This window comes from Contarinia nasturtii, unplaced genomic scaffold (assembly GCF_009176525.2).
Source record: "Contarinia nasturtii isolate CC-2019 unplaced genomic scaffold, AAFC_CNas_1.1 Cnas_scaffold_129, whole genome shotgun sequence".
Lineage (NCBI taxonomy): Eukaryota > Metazoa > Arthropoda > Insecta > Diptera > Cecidomyiidae > Contarinia > Contarinia nasturtii.
Window position 1 is genome coordinate 11,227,449 of NW_022197486.1, and position 21,897 is coordinate 11,249,345.

The following is a 21,897-nucleotide window of genomic DNA, read 5'->3' on the forward strand; positions in this document are numbered from 1 at the left end:
GACTTTCTCATTTAATTAGAAATTGGTTATACGCGTATCCTCGATGCTTTCTTTCATTTTGTTTACACAATGGTTATGTGTATTGTTTGGATGCGCGAACGCATGTACAAACATACACTTTTTCTCCCTTTTCTCTAACTGCCGTATACAATTAAAGTTAGTCGAATTGTTATCACGTTGATTTTCGATTCTTTCATTTGCCTAAGCATGCATTTTATTCAACGAACGTAACTCAAGAGTTTCCTGATTTCAAGAAACACCATCACCACCACATTTTGCACACGTACGCATTTCACTGTGATGATTTCGGTCGGCATCATTACTTGATCAAACATAAACTCATCAATATCCACATCGCAGAAAATACCACCATCAAATCGGATAGTGTTTTATTTTCGTCTTTTTAACATTTCGCTCAGCTCTGTAATACTGGGTTATTGTGTGCTTGTCCTTTGAAGCCCGCTAACATATCAATTGGTTTGCAATAAAAACAAATCGATTCACGCGCTTATTGTGTTCCAGTGTCCGGCAATCAACAGTGATGACATGTTGAGTGAATAACTTGCTTTTATTGTCACTTTCAACGCAATATATACCGGCCGATATACTGTTGCTGCTATACCATATACAATTTTTATTTGATGTGCGTGTGTGTGTGTGTGCGTTGGTAGGGCATTAAAGTGACGAAAAATTTGGGGCGGTTTTATATGATATGATGACGGTGTATTTAGGCCGGATGATTTTGTGTATCGATTGACGATGTTTACGACCAAATTCAATGGCTCTTTGTTTGCCTCGTAAAATCTCTCGTTTGCACACAACCAAATCAGGTTATATTGGATTGTCGAGCCATTGTAATAGTTTAGTGCGCACATTCGATTTTTTTGCACTGCTCTTTATTCCATCTTTCAGAATAGCCTATATTCATTTTAGTGTTAAAATATCCCGTGTACGGATATGAAATTCAGTTTAGCGTATATTTGTTTGTACCTGGTGCGTTGAGGTAATGTAAATATTTGGCTATAGAAACGTGTACCATGTGCAACATGAGTCTCTCATCGAACAAATATTTCGCACGCACACACACACACACACACACACGCGTACACTGTCGACTTCCCGCTGGCTTTTCGTTAGTTTTTCTTTCCTTTTGTCTACCACAAAAATCCATTTCAAACATAAATAAATAGTCGAAGAAAAAGCGGTGAAAATGGCATTAATGATAACACACAGACCTACAGTGGATACTTTTCGAAATCGTTTATTTGTTTTCTTGTCCAGTGTGCCAGCATGTATGCACCGTGCACAAACACTCACACACTTACACACAAATCTTAACATGTCATGCCAACAACACATTTATTAAATCCCATCAAACCCATTTGACGCAACAATACCAAATTCAAAGGACTGTATGGTTTACTATCACAAAAACAACAAATTTTGTGGCGCGTGCTGCAAACAAAGATTTGTGCAAATTGGACATCCACTTTACATCAAAATATGAATAGAACATACGTACCCTTTCATACTCTTTTTCAATTTCATCCAACTATTTCACTGTGACATTTTTCAAGTTCAACAGATTGTTCTTCTTCTCTGTTTTCATGCGAATGTAAAAAGTTAACAGCAATAATGAAGATTTAAAAAAGTAGGTGGTTTGATAAACCATATCATATTCGTGAAACACAAATTGTTTTAATAAAAAAATGAGAATTACTCACTTGAAGGTATTCGAACATTTAAATGCATGTGTTTAAATCTAATAAATTTTATTTAGGCTCATTTTTATGAGTATTCTAGAAATAAATTATGAAAAAGAAGGAATCATCGTTGAGAATAACACTCAGCAACAAAAACTTATAGTATAATAAAGGGTGTTTTTTTAATTCAAAGTTCTGTCAGTAAAAAACACCCTATACTTCAGTAAAAACATGGCAAAATTGTAACTGCTTCAAATAAGTGTCAAAATACTTGAGCGACGGCAGATAGATTGAATCATGTCGAAAAGATATTGATTTTATTTTATTACTGATTTCCTTCCTCGCCATCCTTCTCTCTCTCTCTCTCTCTCTCTCTCTCTCTCTCTATTGCATTGTTTCTCTTCTTCTAACTCATTCTTAAGTTGATTGATTTGCGTGATAATCGATGGAATTGGATAAAGTACCAGCCATTTATTCCGCATTATTGCCGTCATTGAAACCTCCTCCGCCTTGCATTGCTACCAACGATGCTCGCGACTTAAAAAAAAATCGTGGAGCGCCGCGGGGAAGTAAGTCTCTTTTCAATGGTACATAATATTATTTTGCCGTAAAGAAGGTGTAATTGTATCATGGAATTTTAAGTGCACTTACTTAAAAATTATATTGCAACTGTTCGCATAAAACGAATTATCGCTTATTAGCACTTAAAAGAAGTGTCTAATTTTTTATCCACTGTGTTCGTTTGAATGTGCACATCTCGACTCAGCGAGCCACTTTTCAATAGCAACATAAATACCGTCATAAATTATTTCCGCATGCTGAAAGAGTTTCGAAAATAAATAAAGCGCGTGAATAAAATTGAACCATTGTTGAATTCGTGCAATGTGGAATACATCGTCATGGCATCCAGTTCGTTCGCTCACTTCCCTCGCTTCTTGCTAAACCGTTTGGAATGTAACTATGTGGTGCGCGCTTTAATAAGTGCACATTTATAACTGTTTCGCACCGAAACGAATTTTAGCTCAACATTTCACTGGCATTCCGATTATATTTTCAATTTACCTCGTCTATCTTTCGATCAGTTCTCTCTTTTTTTTCTCTCGAATGTATTTGAAATGTTGAATTTTGTGGCACTAGCACAATTGGTGTCATAAAAAGCTGGCTAGAAAATAGTTTACATTATCATCGAATATTGAGTGTGCGAACAAAGAATTTTCCATGAATTTTACAGTTTCTATTCTCATTTTCAGCCGAATTTTTTTAAAAAAGGCGCAAAAGCGCTGGAATTCATTGATGAAATTGAACTGTTAGGGGAATGAAAAGGAAGAAGTGTTCACACTTAAAGTGTTATAAGCATTTTTTTTTCGGCCGTTGATATATAAGAAATCAGGTCATAACGAGAGCCTATCGAACGAAAAATGCGGTTGTTCATTGGCCAGCAAACTCAATTTGTTCACATCGAACAGCCTCAATTTGTCCGAGGGTATCTCATGATATACACCGAAGTATTACGTCAAATAAATAACGAAGCAACAGTTTGACAACGGCACAGCCAAACGAAAATGGCAGCGAAAAAGAATGAACGCACCAAATCGCCCACCCAAAATGTTTGGTTCACGCTTAAACGAACCATTACTTATATGTGTCTATCAGTTTGATTAATATGATTTAATAAACGATGGATGTCTAGAGAACGACGATTTTCCATTTATGTGTTTGAAATTGGCTCTGGCTTTGGTAAAACATTTTGACGTACGACCGCCTCTGTGTATCACGGAGAAGACCAATATCGAAGCACGTAAATGAGTGTAATCATATTGTTGAAGTGTTCCATTGAAAGTTTTCTTGTTTTCTTTTACTCGATAATATCAAAATCATAAATATAGATCAGCATCGTTTTATGTTTAAAATGAAATTTTTTCTAATCTGTCTTCAAAATCAACATAAGTTCCACGTTGATTTTTTTTTCACTTTAACCACAGTTTTGCATGTAATATTTTTGCTCGTTTGCCACGTGCGCACCGAAGCGTTTCATTTTCAAAAGTTTCACGTTTTGTTTTCACAAGAGTAAGGGAGCGAAGAAGAAAAAAAATGAACCACCTCATTCAGCGATTTTCACATCTCTGCGATGCTTAATTTCATCTCTCACCAGAAAAATTATTATTTATGGATTTGTTCTCTTTCTTCTTACTGTCGTCTCCGTTGGCTCTTCGTTCAATATCACACGCATACCAGCTTGAAATCAAAATTTGCCGATGTGTGTCGGCACACGCTTTTACATACCGAAAAAAAACCATTCTATACCTTTAAAGAAAAAAGAGAAAATGTTTCACATCAATTTGGCTTTTGTTGATAAAATTTACACAATTTTTATGAGGCCGTAGATTTTTTGTGTGGTGTGTGTTTATGGTTCTTTCAATATTGCAAATCTTGGTGCGGTGGTTTTTTTCTCTCGCTTATTTGAGATAAACCGAACGAATGGAAGACACCAACATCGTCAATGGTATGAGGAAAATAGAGCAAACAAGACGAATAAAAGAGATAGTGAAAAGACCAAACGACCTGAAAATTATTTTCAAATAAAGCGCTTGAGCTTTGTATTAACTAAAACGGCGAAACCACGAACACGGGCACGGCACACACGCTCTATCCCCCCCATCATAAAAATATGGTTATTTGTACAAAACAAATGGAAATGGATAGAAACGATGAATGAAAAAAAGAAAACATCATGACTTAAAATGTTCGGATGGCGAAGCGAGCAGAAAAAAAAAGTTTAATTCATGCAATAGAAATGCGTTAAAATGAACGGTGCACATTGGCCGGAATAGCGACAAATATAACTTGAAAAGTAAATGTATGGATATTTGATAAGCGATAATGTAAACAAAGCTAAGCCAAGCAAAGCGTACCGACACACCATAATCGTGTATCGGCATTATTTCGGCAAGGAAAAATGGATATAAATTTGAATGCATGTTTAATATGTGTTTCGATGGGTTTTTTGCTTTTATTTTCGTTGTTCAATGTCGCCCTCACGACATTCGGAATATAACGTTTTCGGTACAAGAAACCAACATTTACACAAAAGTTTTTGAGATGAAAATGTATAAAGTTTTACAAGCGGATCGCAATCACGCGCGTGTATATGTGTGAATCAAGTGTGATAAAGAGAAAACAAGGGAAAGACACAGCATGGAAAATGATACAGTGACATTCTTTCTCTCTGTCTGTCTTTCGCTCCCGAATTTAACATGGGCTCGTTTTGCACACCAATTCGATTCGTCCATTACACTATGCATTTAATACAATCGTTTTGCTTTGTATTTTAATACGCTTGTGATTATCTGCTTTGCATTTTATGTTGTGTATGTGTACAATTTTTTGGCGTCGAATAAGGGGACGATGCATATCATGCGATGTTAGTGTGTTTTGTAGCGTTTGCCATTAGTTTCATTGTTGTTTGTTATGACTTAAGTTTATAGTTTGAGCTCGATTCAAATGGTTTTTCTCATCCTCTTACCATCGCTTTATGATTATTTTCAATCCAGTTTCTAATAATCTGTAATTTTCACAAGCACATTGCAACGGCCCAAGAATCAACGTTGCAATTCGAATTGGATCAGCAGCTGCTACAGAATCGGTTGCATATTCAATATGAATGAAACAGCGATGATTCAGCAATGGTTGTTTCGCACTGAAATTCTGATACGAAGCTTCCCAAGTTTCTCTCGATTGCGAAAATGGAAATTTTACCGCATACACACACACACACACACACGCAGTTGAAGAAAAACTTTAAATAACCGGAATTCAGTATGAAATGCAAATAAACAAACAAACTTCCCAATAGAATTGCAATCTAGTTGGCATAAAGTTCATGTTGAAGAGCGGTGCAAGGTACTTTTTTTGGTCCTGTTTCTCACACTCCCCTTTGTCTCTTCTCCTCTTTTTATTCGTGGTTGAAAAATCATTTGCGGCAACAAACCATATCATATCGATATTATAATATAAATAAACTGTGTTATTATGATTAGATTCGCTCGAGAATTTTGCGCTCGGAGTTTTTATTTGTAGTAATTAGTTTTTACTATTAAACTAAATATTACATACTCCACACTCTACACGTAATTATATATGTGAAGTGCATTTGAGAAAGTTTTTAACAAGAAATCTGCATTTGAACACACTGCAAATGTGCATTCCGGATGCATATTAGCTATAATTTTGTATTGCGGGAAAGATGACAGAATTGGCAAATTGGAAATGCAACGACGAACATTTTAAATGGAAATTCAGAAAACTACCGCTTTTTCCTCATTTTCATTGATATAAATTCAGATTAAATTAATATAAACGGTATGACTTTTCTACAAAATGTATAATGCATACGTGAGCACATATGAAAAAGCACGCCGGGAGAGATAGACACTCACTTTGGTAAAGTACTGGATCCCCTTTTATTTCGAAACATACATTCGAATAAACTGCATCCCATACTCATGAAAACCCTCTTCTCCAAAACAAAAAAAAAAACTTGTCGAGCTAAGAGCTAGTTTAAAGTGGTTTATTAATATCATGATAACAAACCGACGGTTACATCAGCCAATGCATTGAGTTTCGCTTGTCGACTCAATTCATGCTAATGTACATCATCCAAACGACAACAAAATTAGCAACAAAAATACAATTACCCAGAAGCACAAATCTCGAACGCTGTTCTATAACATAAAGTGGAAAATGTATGCACAACTTTTCGCCTTTTAAAATATTCACAAGAAATATGTGCAGTTGGCGTGGCAAGATACAGTGAGTAAGCCATTCAGTGAAACAGTAACGGACATTGTCATGGAAAAAGGATGAATTTTGTGTCTTACTTTTTGTGGTTGTTGCAAAATGGATGAACTTTTGAGTTAAATTCAAATTTTCTTCGATCTTTATCTTGGACCGGCGTATTTATGATGTGAACGACATTCGTTTCTAGAACAGAAGTATTCCATGCCAACAAAACTTATCGCTTCACCCTTCTTCTGATATGCTGCAGTAGAAAAAAAGAGAAAATATTGCCTCTGATTCCGTTTGATGTTGTCAGTCATCTTTCTTCTGTCCAAATTTCGTTATTCGTCGACATCGTCGTCGCTCAAAACTTTCTTCATATTCTTGATGATGTCAAATATAGGCAAATTTTCATCCGGATATGTTGAATGCGCATCATAACGCAACCACAATATGCGCCATATACATTGCCAACGAATTTTGAATGGCAAACAAATCGCATTCACAAAGTCAAAAAGTAACGCAATGCCATGACATGGTATACCAAAAAAGGGAAAAAACAGATGGCATTGACACAATAATAACGCATTACATTTACACCGTTCATGCATATCATGAATAACATTTTCGACGAAGATAAAAGGGAAAAAAATCGATTTGACATTATAACAAATGAGCCTAGTTGCACTGTACATGTCTCTCTCTCTCTCTCACTCGCAGTTTCTCTCTTTGGACGTCCATTATCGTCCATAATACACATATACAAAATTTTGTGCACCAATAAAGTTGGCAAAAAGGCCATGCCATGTGAAATGACAGCCGCCCCAAAAAACCATTCAACTTTGATAAATCACAAAGTTTTTTTTCATCTCACTGGTATCATTCTTTCAATTGATAACAGACAAACTTTTACATTTACAACCGTCATTAGTCATTCGTATTTGTTATCAGCAAACAAACCATTTCAAACTGATTCTTAATCAATTCAAAATCTTTTTAGACATATTTTATTTTCTCGTGTCAGTAATGTGAATTCAAATCGAATTTCGCATGCCTGAATGTGTTCTGAAGATTGAAATGTATCATATACACTTAAAAAGAGAAGTTAAAAGTGGAAAATTGCGAAATTACGTCGTTCATCCTACAATCGATTTTTCATAATCAAAATAAAAGATAATAAAATTGAAAATTAAATAAATTCTCCAATAAAAGAAATTAAGTTGATTCTTTTCCAATCATTGATTTTAACGATGCTATTTGGTTTGAATGAATATTTTTGGTTTTTTATGTATTGTTGAAAAGAAATGTCATGAGAAACTCCATATTCAAGTTTTTGTCCATATTTAAGTTTTTTTTTTCTCAATTGGACAATCGAACGTTGAAATCAAATCCATTTGAAAAATGAAATGAGTCGTTTTGATCCAATCAAAACTGATTTTTATGGTTCAACATCGAATTTGAAGTGCCACACAAAGAAACTTCATCGTTTGACAAATAACAATTGAATTGAAAGATTTGGAGCCATCAACATCTGTTTTTGGTAGATTATGATCTACGGCAGTAACAACATGTCACTCGAATAATGCATGTGGGATGGTGGTCAGTGACGTTTTACCTTTTTATCCGCTTTGTTTAATTTTTATTTAAGGCGTAATAACGATTGAAAAATGTAAATAAAAATGAATAGCATAATCATCATCACCACCGAAATGCCGTACATTCATTTATATGTTGGCATTTTAAATGGAGAGTTTTTGAGTGGATTTTTTTTTTGTTGGCGTGAAAGGCGAAAAGTTTAAAAGTAACGATGATTATGAATAAAAATGTTAATGTATAAGAATATATTTTAAATGCATTTTTTTCTCAGCTCAAGAGAAAAAAAAAAGATAGTCATTATTCAAATATAAAGTACCCAAAACAGGCATAACAAAATCCATTATAACCTCATAACCCAAAAGCCATAACCATAATAATGCCAAATGTGATTTATATATAAGTTAAGTTTATGGCGCGTTTGTTTCTATCTTATTTCATTTTTGGTTTTGGCTGCAGCGACGGTGGCGGCGGCTACCACAAAAACGGCAGCAGCAACACAAGTAGCACCAACGATGGTGTCTGTGCGAACGTGCCATTTGCATTGTGAGTCAGTGTGCATGGAGTTGCGAATATCAAGCCTTGTATAGTAAAAATGGCAATGATTATTTGAATATTCCGAACGAATGAAATGGCACACACACATATTGTATCATACGACGATTTCATTTTCTTTTCTCTTTTTTTTTCCCGCGACGTATGTGTCAGATCGTACATTTTCATATGTGAACGTGTAAGACGGAAGCGTGTGGCCTGAAATGAAAAATAAAATTGAAAATAAAGCAGACTCACACGTTTGCTTTCAATATTAAATTATTATTGCCGTTGCCATTGCTGGATTTTTCATTTCAACATCACTTGATGGCATTTTCACAATAAAATGAACATTTCACAAGAAACACAACGAGACTGAACTGAAATGAAGGCAACAAACGAAAGATCCAACCAACAGATAGTATAGATACTCATACATTGGTAAAATTCATCAAATTTTGCCACACCATATACATGCACGCACTCTCGCACTTCTCATTCACGACAAGAGATATTAAATTAGGCGTTTATTGTGCGAATAAATTTGGTGCGTGCCACACGTAAATAACAAATTATGGTTTCGCTCTTTTGCAACGAGAACACCTTCACGAAAATTGAAGGAAACGAAAAGTAAAGCGAACAAAAAATAAATAAATAAATAAATCGTAAATCGTATCATATTTATGAATAAATTTTCGATGAAAGCATTTCTTTTTCTTTCTCATTCGTCGAATTTCATTCAGTTCGACAGAAGCTCTCACGATGCTATTATCGATATCCTTCATTGTATGTAGATATTTTTAAAATATTCAAAGCGAAAAATAGCCCATTCAAAAGTTTTTCGCTTGAAAATGCAGATGCTTTCGAGAAAGAAAAAAATGGTGAACCGGTCCATTTGAATTCATTTTAATTGCGTTTTTCGTCTGCACTTTTACACACTACTCAAATGGAAAATGGAGTCTTCGAATGAATTTCCAAATTAATTCGTTACACTGGTTTGAGTTTCAATTTTGAAGGCAAGAAAAGAAGAGAAAAGAAACCAAAGAAAAAAAAGAAGAAAAACAGCACATTCGAAGCTGAATGAGATTGAGCGGATGATGACTACTGATGGACACTTTTCACCATTGTAATTCAAAGTGATAAAGTGAAAAGAAATGTAGAAAATGTCGATAATCTTAAAATACTTAAAATAAATAGCCTCAATCCAGATAATCAATCACATTGATAAAACATACACATACTTAGACAGAATGCGGCCATGCTACCACCACCGCCACCAACGTCAACGGCCACGGCAACGTTTCGCACTCACTTTGCCACCCTTCTCTCTATCTCCCCGTCTCGATTTCACATGTCGTACGAAAGGAAAAAAACGGTGGTGCAATCGTTTCGATTTTCATTTCAATTCAATCATTTCAAATGATTTCATTCATTTCGTTTTTGGCTTTTCTCTTCTCGTCCGAGAATCATATTAGTCATTTTTCTTATTTTGTTCGGTTCATTTTATCTTTCAATTCCTATCACTCTTCTTTCTCTCACTCTCTCTCACTATTCACACATACCCACCATTCACAAGTTCGATCTTATTTTCGGCGATTTATTTCCTTGACTCTCGCTTCGATATGTTGGATTTTGTCTTTGTCTGAGCTCTCGTCGATAAGAAATGAACCATAAAAAACCGAGAGACATAAGAGCAGCAAAAAAAATGGTTTATTCTTTTTTCTTGTGCCACTACTGCCACTGCTGCGTGCCGTTCAATGAGTCGACAGTATTATGGATCAATTTTAAGTTTAGCTTTTCTTTTATATTCCGTATTTTATTTCCTTTCTTCGTTTCGTTTTTTTGCTTCTCTCGTCTCTCGGCTGCTATTGCCGCCGTTGCCACTGTTCCATATTCATTTTGACCATTTTCCATTGGACGATTATCGAAAGATGAAATCTTAAAACACGATAAAAACCGATCCAAATGAAATGAAAACTGAAATAGAAATAAAACTAATAGCCAGAATGTTAAGATAGACAGCTTTTGAACCAACACACCCTTATCATCGTAATCATCAACACAGTTACGCATTGTTGCGCGTTTAAGGGCATCAACGACCTTCAAACAATAGACACGCCAGCTATGTTTTTGTCATTTTTTTATCATTCATTCAAATGTTGAGTTTCGGTTTTCTTCCATTATGTGTGCAATCCATACCATTGAATTTCTCACCTTCTAGCTAAAAACCATCGATTCGATGGCAATAAAAAAAAGTATCCTCGTTTTGAAAACAATGCCATTGCAAAGATGCTTGAAAATGTGATTGACTCTAAGTGACTATATACGATATCGATAATTCGTTTGCGTTTTTACATCGGATATGGACAAATTCCGTGATCACATTTACCGACATACATTGTGAGCAGCGCATTAAGATCTATGCGCTGCATAAAAAACAACACAGGGAGAAATTGTTACACTTAAGGGGTGTCTTTTCATTTTCTTGTTGCATAACAAAAAGCATCCAATCGACTGGAATGCACTCAAACGACTTTGAAACACTTCATAGTAATGATGATTACGAAGTAACGCTCCAATGAAACGATAATAATGATGGTGAAAGGGAGAGCGAGCGAGATAATGAAAGAAAGCGAAATCAACATCAAATCAAAATGAAATTGACATCAATTGCCGGAATTGAATTTTATTCATAGTGTGGACAAAAATACACATTTACACCCCACCAATAATAACAAATATAAGAACACATTTAAACGGCTTAAAAACCAGAGTTATCAACAATAACGATTTTAAGAAGAAAAAAATGAAAATAAACAGATGTGCAATTTTCATCAGAGGCGCTTTAAATTGTGGTCAATTCAAAATGATGCTGAGTAAAAACAGTCGAAACGATTTAATGATAAAAGCCGATTGAATTACACCATGCGTATCAAGTAAACTGAGTAAATAAAGCGATGAAATTCATTTTAAAATGAAAATGATACCATGGAGGCATTACGAGTTTAAGACTTTTATGCCATCATTTGAATGGAAAATGATGCAGTCAATGAAACATTTCCATTTGAATATATTTGATATATTCCAAAATGAATTGCAATTGCAGACAGAAATCAATTTATTAAACCGGAAATATCTCATTATTTGAAAGGGATATTTCTTTATCCTCCTCTCTTTCTATTTAAATACTGAAATGACGTTGATTCGGTTCAATTTTTGGTTGACATTGATTTGAAAGAAGGGGGAAGTCTCTAGAAATTGTTTCATTCAAATCATTTGCCTATGGCATGGCCATTCGGTGTATTGAATATTACCAGCAGGAAATTATAATCCTTGTGGACAATTTGTTAAAATAATAACGAAAAACGTGACGATTATACATAAGTACGGTATTCAACCACAAATGAAATGATTGCTTTTTCAATTCATAAAAGAAGGCATCAATAAACAAAGTGATTCGCTTTAATAAGTGCTAAAATGCAAAACACACACAATCCATAAAGCAGCCATTCTTTTTTTACTTTTAATGAAATCCGGGCTTCATTTTTGTCTTTGAATATATTCAGTTTCTATAATACCCGCGTCACAAGTTACGCTATTTCTGCGAATTATGCCAATAGTTTTTTTTTCCTTCATTTTTTTACACTCAAGCCAGCAGATTTTTTCTCTCGCTATTAACGTATGTGTGCGTGCATTTTTAAACAATAGAACTCCGGCAAATAAAAATATATGGAGAAAGCAACAATTGAATACTATGCTGAATGATAACAGAACAAATAAGAAATGAAAAAAAAATTAACTTAACAATAAACGCTATAAACATTTCAAAAGCGAAAAAGCCGAATGCATCATATTTCGTGACGCTTTGGGTGAATATAAAGTCGTTTGCTTTTGATAATAATGCAACAGTCACTTTCGCGATATTTCTCACTGCAACTGCTCATCTCTTCCTTGAACGCTCGTCCGCTTCCCTCACACTTGAAAATGAACGAAAAAAAAATCGTCGCTTTAATGGAATTTGTCCTTCAGTGCAATGTATTTGTTTTGCTCTCTATTTGTATGGTGTCCGGAATGGTTGGCAACTACAAACTGCAATGGATAAATAAATACAAAAGGCAATGTAAAAGACAAAGCCTCGATCTTATTGTTTTTCGATTTGAATAATGAATAATGTGTGCATGTGCAGTGCGCCACATATTGAATATAATCGCTTCGGCACAAAAGCACCGCACTCACAATGCCACTCGTTTTTAACCATAAATGCAAATATACATTGCGAATAATGTAATGGCGTTATGACAGTTCATTCTGTACTCAGTGCATCGAATAAGAACGGAAGCATATAGAAAAAAAATGACAAAGGATACTCTTGCATTTCGATTAGGGTGTCTCACATACACCATAAATGTGGCAAAAGAAAGTTCTGCGAGAGAGGACTGACAAATAGTGGAGCCTAATCGAAAGAACTTTCATAAGAAAAAGCGAAAAAAGTGAAAAGCAAAAAAGGGCTCACTTTCACTTTCTCGTGAAAAAATCTAAATCGAAAAGTTCAGATGGAGGCCAAACTCAATTTTTTCGTTTTTTAAAGCGTGTGCGAAAAAAAGACATGCCCTCTGACCACCTATGCATACTATTCAGTGCATAGAGAAAATTGGCCAACTTTCTCGCATAAGAATAAGCGAAAATTGTGTCCACTCTAAGCGTCATTTGAATTATGATGAAAAGCTCAACGCATACGAAAGAATTGATAAAAGAAAATATGCGAAAAGCTTATGCTGAAGCTAAACTGCTGAATATCAACGCATTCAAACAAAAGCAAGCTCATAAAAGCATTAAAAAAGCAAACAATAACATTTTTAAAGTACCAAGAATGAATGAATCGTGATGCAAGAGCACTTAAAATTATTAAACTTCCCGCATTGAGTTGAATACACACATACACATCACGTATCATTCTGACGAATTGCCTTTTTTACAATTCATATACATATTGCATTCAAGATTTTTCTTAAGAAATCGCACTTTCAATATTCCATACACAGTTACACACACCACGGCCGAGTGCCGGAATTTTTATTCCACTTCTCTATAATTCAAATTTAAACTCTCACACACAAAAAGCCAGTATTCTCTTGAAAATAAGCTTTTTCACATTAAAAAAATATATAATTTCAATTATGCGAGTCGTCCAAAAACTATCCATAGTCCAAAGTATATCGGATGTTGACAAATCCAGATGTCGAAATATTCAAAGAAACAAAAAAAAGAACAGAATTCTCTCATTGTATTCTCTATTTCAGCGATTGAATCGAACTGATGGTGAGTTACATACACTCACACTCGCATATAGATTAAAAATTTTGGGGTAAAATGGATGACAAAACCACAACGACAAAACGGTTGGCTTGGCTGTTTGGTTTAATTACGGTATTCGGTTTTGTTTGAAAATGTGAAGGCCCCAAGAAAGTTGACTCAACTCGGGGCAACCAAGAGGCAAATTCGGCATACATTTTGAATTCCATCTTAAAAGTTTATAAGCCTCATGGCATTTCAATGCCTTGATCTTTGAAGTTTGAGAATTTATACTATTGAAACAACAACAAAATATATCAACAACAACAAAGGCAATAGCGTCCGTATCATATTCATTCATTCGCTTGAATTCCCACATGAATTGTGCGAATATTCTCAAAGCGAGCGCACAGACAAAGATGTTCATTCGATTGAAAACAATAGTTTCAATGAAATAGAAAATGGCTCTCTTTCTCTCTCTGAAAATCAAATTCACGATGCACTTCACAAGGTAAACAAATAAATAATTCATGACAACACTATCGAGAGAAATAATTTCTTCTCTCTCTCTCTCTCTCTCTCTCTCTCTCTCTCTCTCTCTCGGTTGCTATTCTTTTTGTGCATGATGCACTGACCTGACAACGATCGTCGCATGTAAAATATGGAATTCGCCCCAAGACGAATGATGATATACATTTTATAAAATTGATCCAGCTGAGTTGAATCAAAGCATTGGATCTCGTGTTGAAAATTGGGTGGTTCGCATAAGGCTGATTTTTGTTTGTTTGAAAATGGAATCGTGATTAAAATAAGTGAAAACAGTTGCAAAAAAGCGGAAACGCTTTTAAGAGTCGCCTAACATATTCCAATGGAATCAATATAGATCGACAATAACGATGAGTAGCAAAATGAACAATTGAAATTGACTTTGGCACAAAACACTTGGCTTCAAATATACTATATTGTGTGCGTATGAGTGAGAGAGAGAGAGAGACGAAGCAGGAAATAATTGAAAACTCTTACAAAGTGACTGCCATCAAATCAAAACGGAAAGAATTTAAAATGAAACAATGTTTTATTTTCGGTGCTTCAAGTAAGAAGAAAAAAATACGCCATTGAAGTGGCTATCCAAGCAAGCCATTCCTCCCTATCACATGATCGAAAAACATCTTCAAAACCAACTCTTCCATTTCCTATATTTTTGTTTTTATTCTCGTATTCGCGTTCATATCATTATCATGACTAACATTTCATTGTTGAAAGTGTCGATGCGGTTATATTTCTCTTTTTTCCAACTTTCCGTACAATTCACATCCGATTTTTTGGCGCTATATATTATAGTGTCGCCGAGTGTCGAATCACATAAAGGAAAGAGGTTTTGATGTGGCGAATAGATCTTTTTTAAGAGAGAGCGAGAGAGAGAGAACACTTCAATTTCCATAAGAGAAACCATGCAATTGATTCTTATGTGATAAAACTCCTCGAGTGTTGCAAATAAATTGGCATTGAGAAAACGAACGACACAACCAACAACAAACTCATTCACACTTGAAATCTCGAGGCTGATATCGAAAAGTATATAAAAGAAAATTGTAAGCTTGAATGTATTTGCAGAGGAAAAGTGTGTGTGTCAGAGAGAAAGAGAAAGCGATCAGATTACATGCAACAAAATCCATTTTCAAAGTAATAGATGAAACTTTAAAGTTTATCAAGTCGACAATGTTCGTACATGTATTGTGCTATGTGCATGTGTGTGTGAGAAGTGTGTCGGAAAATTGGCCAAGAAGATACAAACTAGATTTTCTCTTTCATATTTCGTCTTTTCAAAATATTACTTTCAGCCAATCAGCCTGTAGTATCCCACTCTTTGGATAAGCAATGATTTCTCAACAACAATAGGCTGCAATAACAAAGTAAACTCATTTTGAAATGCCTTTTACTGCATACCTCACAGCCATAATAGAATATATTCGATACAATGATCGAAATTTCAATTTACATAATTGAATTTTCACTTCATTTCATCGAAAATAACCATTCGATTTGGAAAAACAATTGTGCAATTTTTATTCAAAATTTGATCAAATCTTTATTTTTCGCATGCATCATCCATTTGTGATCCTTACGTTTGTCTCTTTGAATACGTTGAACTTTGGATATAAAGGCTCACTATTTTGTACAAAGTAATATATATATGTTAATTTAAAAACTAAAATAAAAACAGCAAATTTCATGATTTTTTTCTTCTTTTTTTCAATTACAGGGTGTGACACTCGACATTACTATTCGGATGACTCATTCATAAGTATATAATTTATATAATAATGTTAGTACTCGGGTATAAATTATATAATACGGAACACGAACTAGATCTATCTGAATGTAAAGTTCAATCATAACTGCAAAAACCGAAGAAATATCCATACTATTGACAGCTATTAAATATTGTTTGACAATTTTATATGATGAGAAACAAATGCCAAATGATCTTTCGTTCTATATTTAAAATTGTTTGATAAGTGTGTAGAGGTCTGTTGTGGTTACACTTTTTTTTTGTATTTAATCATACTCGAACGCGGAAGCTATTTGAATGAAATTTAATTCTTGAAAACAGCTTATTAATAGAATAACATTGTCTCTTTATCTTCTTGGAATAATGACATTTATTTCAAATCTTTTATTTGAATTTACTACAAAACAGACAACAAGTTTGTAAATAAAAACAAATAAAGAACATTAGGTAGACAGAAAAATGTCACTCAAAAGTCTTCAACAAATGCTCATTTTCATTCAAATTTGGTACAATTTTCGGTAGGAATTATGATTCACCTGTTCCACAAGATTCCCTTAGTTCCGCAAGATTTTTTAATTGTTTTCCTTGATTGTCGAAATTATTTGGTGAAAGCCATGCTTCAAATGCCGATTTTATATTAGGCCATTCACCATCAATGATTGAAAACCATGCTGTGTCACGATTACGGCCCTTCGTAACAATTGCATTGCGAAAAACGCCTTCATATTTGAAGCCCAATCGTATAGCAGCCTTCCGTGATTTAGCATGAAAACTGTCACACTTCCACTCATAGCGACGATAGCCAAGCTCATCAAAGCAATAAGCCATCAGAAGATATTGTGCTTCAGTTGATTGCACTGTTTGCTTTAGTAACGGTGAAAACGTTATGAAGCCCACTTCAATTACACCGTTTTTTGGATCAATGCGCATTAGAGAATACATTCCAACTGCCTTATGCGTGGTCAAATCAATGACTGCATAAAATTTTGGATCTTTTTCGCGTGCAATGGTTTTGATATATTTACGAAATGGCTCCAATTCATCAAATCGTTCTTCAAAAAGATACGTCCAATCGCTACCATCCGGAGCCTGGAGGTATGCATCAAAAAGATCCTCGGTATGTTTCACATCATCAAGCGGCTCTACTTGACAGGTGCGACCAACCAAGGTGACATTTTCTGGTTCCGAACGTGTCGTCCAATTCGAAACCTCATCACCAATTGGTTGACCGTATTTGTTAATTCGCGGCATGAGTGTCGAATTTTTATCTACTGTAAATTTAATTACACTTTTGTTATTCATTCGACCAAATATTGTTAAAACACGAACTCTTACTTACGAATATAAATTCAATTCCAATGAATTTATCTTAGAAAAGAAAAATACTACTCCGCTAGCGCAGTGCTTACTATTTGATAGTCTAAAGTGAACTAAATTGATAATGGGCATGATTAAAGCTCGTCATTCAAGAGCTGACATCATCGCAGCTGTCTATTTCTAGTTACATTGACATTTACCATGGGGTCAATCACGAAATTCTAGTGCATCTAGTTTTTGATAAGATTTCACTAGAAAACTAGAAAATTCTAGTGCGTGAAGTTGGCTCTCAGTAGTTTTTCATATAAATTATATGGCCGTTGTTGTAAAGTTGGTTTCGTTTGTGACGTCATTCTTTGCACTAGATTTACTAGTTTTTCTAGTATTCACTAGCGTGATTCGCCCCATGACATTTACACATGATACCATTGCAATAGCAAAGATCACACACAGCACACTCTATCAGAAAAAATGTTCTTGTGTATGTAGTCTTTTAAACAATTATTTAATAATCATATCAATGTATGGTGAGGAATAGTAACATATGCAAACAATAAAGTCGTTGCAAATTAAACGGTCATAATCGGATTGAAGTCCAATATTCAACTAGAACGGACAGACACTGAAATGTTTGGAAGAGAGTAAAAATAATCATTTCCTCATTATAAACTATTGTGTTTGTCTTTCGCCAAATTGTAATAACAAAACAAAAATGTTGTTCTCTTCAAAATTATCTACACAAAAGATTTATTTAGTTTTCAGTCGTTTGTTCAATATACTTTGTAAGTTTGACAGTTGTTGTCATTTATAAGATGTGTAAGTCATAATGATAAGATATTTATTTTCCGCGGGGTTTGAGTTCAATGTGCACTCCATTTTCAGCGACAAAATTAAAGGCTGATTTTTTTAATTTTAATGGAATTTGTGACATTTCATTTGGTTCAAATGAAAAGTTCAATAATAAGTTGTACAAAATTGATTTGATTGCCATCAGTGCAAACCTTGACCCTAAAAAAGAGTAAATGGTTAGAATTGCATTTTTTCCGATAAATAATCTCTCTTAAATGAATTGTAAAGATTGTCGTACATGGTAATATATGCAGTATCCTGCTTTTTTTCTCAACAATTCAATTGTTATTTATTCTTACCGATACAATTCCTGGGCCCTATACCAAATGGATTGTATGTGTTTGGTGCGATATTCGTTCTATTTTCGTCGCTAAAACGTTCTGGATCGAATGTCTCGGGATCTGTATAATACTTGGGATCATGTTGAATACCGTAAATTGGAAAGACTACAGGAGTTCCTTTTTCGATGTTAAACTTCAACTTATTTCCATCATCATATACGAAATCTTTAACACAAATACGATCAATTTGAGGAAGAGAAGGCCATTTTCGTAATGTTTCACATGTCACTTGATCCAAATATTTCATCTTTTGAATGGCATCATATGTTATGCGTTTTCCACCCAATTGTTCGTTTGTCTTAGCGATTTCTTCATACAAACGTTGCTGCACATCTGGATTAATCGACAGTTCATACGCAACAAATTGTAACATCGTTGACGTCGTATCAAAACCACCAATAAAAAAGGTAAAACATTGTGCAACTATCTCATCATCATTCCAACTCTGATTGATGTTCACTTTTTCAATGTCAGACTCCTTTGTAGTGGCAGAACCATCTTTTTCGTTGGTATCAAGTTTTAATGTGCCTTCACGAACTTCCATCAACATGTTTATCATATCTGGCCGATAGATATTGTTCTGTTTTCGATAATCCATTGTATGCATAATGATGCTTTTAAATGTTTCAGCCGTCGCACTGTCTGCAAAGGAAATATTCAACATTCGTGCAATCGCCGGAATTTGCTTAATAATCAAAGCTCTCACTAGTTTTGTGAATGAATTGAAATCAACTAATTTCAAACCGTTGCGATAAAATTCATTTTCTGGATCGGCAAATGTATTTATTCTTAGGCCGAACGCACATGTTGCAATCACATCGTTTGTATAACGTGAGAAAAATTCTTTCATTTCAACGTTGATTTTTTGCTTGTTTTTGGATAAATTTAAAAAATGTTCCACTACACTATCCGAATATTCAGCAACCAATTCAAACATTTGTCTCATTTTACTTCCGGTAAACGCTGGACTCAAAGTGGCACGCATATGGCGCCATTTTTCACCTTTCATAAATAGCACACTATTTCCCCATAACTTATCAATATCGGCATCTGCAAATCCAATACGATCCTCAAAGTGATCGAAACTTTTTACACCAATATGTTTTATCAGTTCCGGATCACGGACCACATACTGTGGATTACGAAAGTCAAAGAAACCATACACTCTGCAATCATAAACGTGCTTGTATTTTTAATGTTACAAATGTCTTATTTTTAAGCTAGAGAACTTACTTATCATTTGGGAATGATTCATAAATCATTTGTGAAAATTCGGCGGCTGTGTACTTATTCAAAAACAGTCCGATAGTGTTGCCAAGTAATTTTGGATTCAAATACTTCAAATTACGTTGCTTAAAATAATCATGATGGAATGTCATCCATTTATAAAATGCATACGAAAACAATGCAATTACTGCTAATGCCAAGATTTCGGCCATCATTTTGATCTAAAATCATATAAATTACTCAAGCTTCGAATGTTTAGAAAAAAAATAACTTATCACATAATTTCAATAGATATACTTACGTTTTTTGTTCAATGCTATTGATTCGATGAATGGTACAAAACTGATGTCATTCTCGTAAAACGATTCCATTTTATATTGGAAATGGATTTAGTTTTTTTATAATTTAAAGTTAACCGAAGATTAGATAACAACACTTCGTCGGTGTGACGATGAAATAAATGAAAGAACTGCTTGTTCATCGACAAAATATTTGCACTGTCACTACTTTATACAACAACAATAACATTATGTTTAAAATTTGATAAAGTATATGACCTTTGATTGTGGATTTAGGCTCTTGGTTCAATTTGAAGTGGTTATGATTTTGAAAATCAAAAACACTCAACACATTTTTTTTATCGATATAATTTGGCGTGTGTATTATTCAACTTTTAGTGTATGTACCGATGAGAATAGAGAATTAGAAATATAAAATTAAGTTGTTGAAAAAGCAAAGTTTTACACAGCTAAGTAGATCATAGTCCAGACTAAAGCCAGCTACTTGATACTTGGTCAGTATATAGTAAGCTAGCCGCATGTATTAAACGCATTGTGTTTTGCGATTGTATTTTCGAGTTCCATAATCCACCAAAAAAATATAGAACCCTTATCCATCCATATGCAGTTTGAGCTGTTCGACTCAGTTCATGTGTTTGTTTGTTTTTATCTGCAGTACGCGTCTCGAGTTTGATTAGTTGAATTCCACAGTTTTGTATAGAGAAATGGCATTGCCATTCAGTTGGAATATATGAATTTCATTATTTGTTAGCGACCAAACTCTGGCAAACAATATTCGAAAATCCGATTTTGTTGCCCGTGAAAAATTTATCTATGTCGAGCAAAACATTCATATTTTCCGACTGGAAAATTAATCACTAGGCAATATTTTATTGTCATATAATCGTATTTTGACCACAAAACATGCACTTTTTTCTTCCTCACTCTCTTTCCAAATCGCACACACATCAACAGAAACGCACACAAAAGTATATTTACGCTCGGTTTGAAACAAAAAAAAAATATGCTCAAACCAAAAGCAGTATTGCAATTAATATCAATGTTTTTGGCAATTGTGAATGCGTGCGTGTGCATTTTATCAGTTGCATATGGAAAAAGTATCAAACACACACATACAGTGTTCTCACAGTTTTCACATCTCTCTATTGCAATAAAGTGAATTTGAAATCACTCGAATGGACCGGATATGCCAATTGTTTGTGTGCCGCATTTTTAGTTGTTATTTTTTTTTTGGGTCGAGTATTATGTTTTTCTCAATATTCATTCTGATTTGGTTTTATTTGTGAAATTCCGTAAGTGCATTTGTACCTGGAAATCGATTGTGAACATTTGATAAAACTGAAACACACTAAAACTATTAAACCAATATTTTTAAGCTTATTGGCATGAAAGAAACATTGAAAAAAGAAACGTCCGCACTCAATACTTACGGTAATTTAGTTTAGCAACCGGAAGAATACAAACGAGATTGCCTGGCCAATTTCATATTGTTCACCAAAATCGATAAATTCGTCTTTTGTTGCCTTGAAAACTGCGACACACCACTTGAAAACTGCATGTCGACGTGTGTGCAATCTCTCTTCCTCTCTGCATGTGCAATCTCAATTTTGTTGCCGCCACAGCGAATACACAAAAAGTGCTAAAGCGATTTATGTGCGTGTATTACAAACATC

The 21,897-nt window shown here is 34.4% G+C and overlaps 3 protein-coding genes across 6 annotated transcripts in view; 1 reads left to right on the top strand and 2 right to left on the bottom strand.

The window, feature by feature from the left end:
• LOC116345424 (protein slit) overlaps window positions 1-21,897 on the top strand; it is a 312,643-nt gene that overhangs the window by 189,746 nt on the left and 101,000 nt on the right. For all 3 annotated transcript variants that reach the window (XM_031774763.1, XM_031774784.1, XM_031774773.1), the window contains one exon: window positions 16,162-16,203. The gene's annotated coding sequence lies outside the window, so the exon portion shown is untranslated. The remainder of the gene's footprint in view (window positions 1-16,161; window positions 16,204-21,897) is intronic.
• LOC116345443 (uncharacterized protein YIR042C-like) lies at window positions 16,127-17,632 on the bottom strand. Of its 2 annotated transcripts, none has more exons than XM_031774825.1 (2): window positions 17,531-17,632; window positions 16,127-17,462 (listed from the first exon to the last, which is right to left on the bottom strand). In XM_031774825.1, exon 2 carries the CDS (start codon window positions 17,440-17,442, stop codon window positions 16,717-16,719), a length of 726 nt encoding a protein of 241 aa, XP_031630685.1. In that variant the 5' UTR covers window positions 17,443-17,462; window positions 17,531-17,632; the 3' UTR covers window positions 16,127-16,716. The 2 variants fall into 2 exon arrangements, with proteins under 2 accessions (XP_031630685.1, XP_031630694.1); XM_031774834.1 differs by having other exon boundaries at window positions 17,527-17,628.
• LOC116345436 (probable cytochrome P450 9f2) lies at window positions 18,224-20,273 on the bottom strand. Its single transcript, XM_031774812.1, has 4 exons — window positions 20,227-20,273; window positions 19,932-20,146; window positions 18,657-19,864; window positions 18,224-18,516 (listed from the first exon to the last, which is right to left on the bottom strand). Exons 2-4 carry the CDS (start codon window positions 20,138-20,140, stop codon window positions 18,347-18,349), a joined length of 1,587 nt encoding a protein of 528 aa, XP_031630672.1. The 5' UTR covers window positions 20,141-20,146; window positions 20,227-20,273; the 3' UTR covers window positions 18,224-18,346.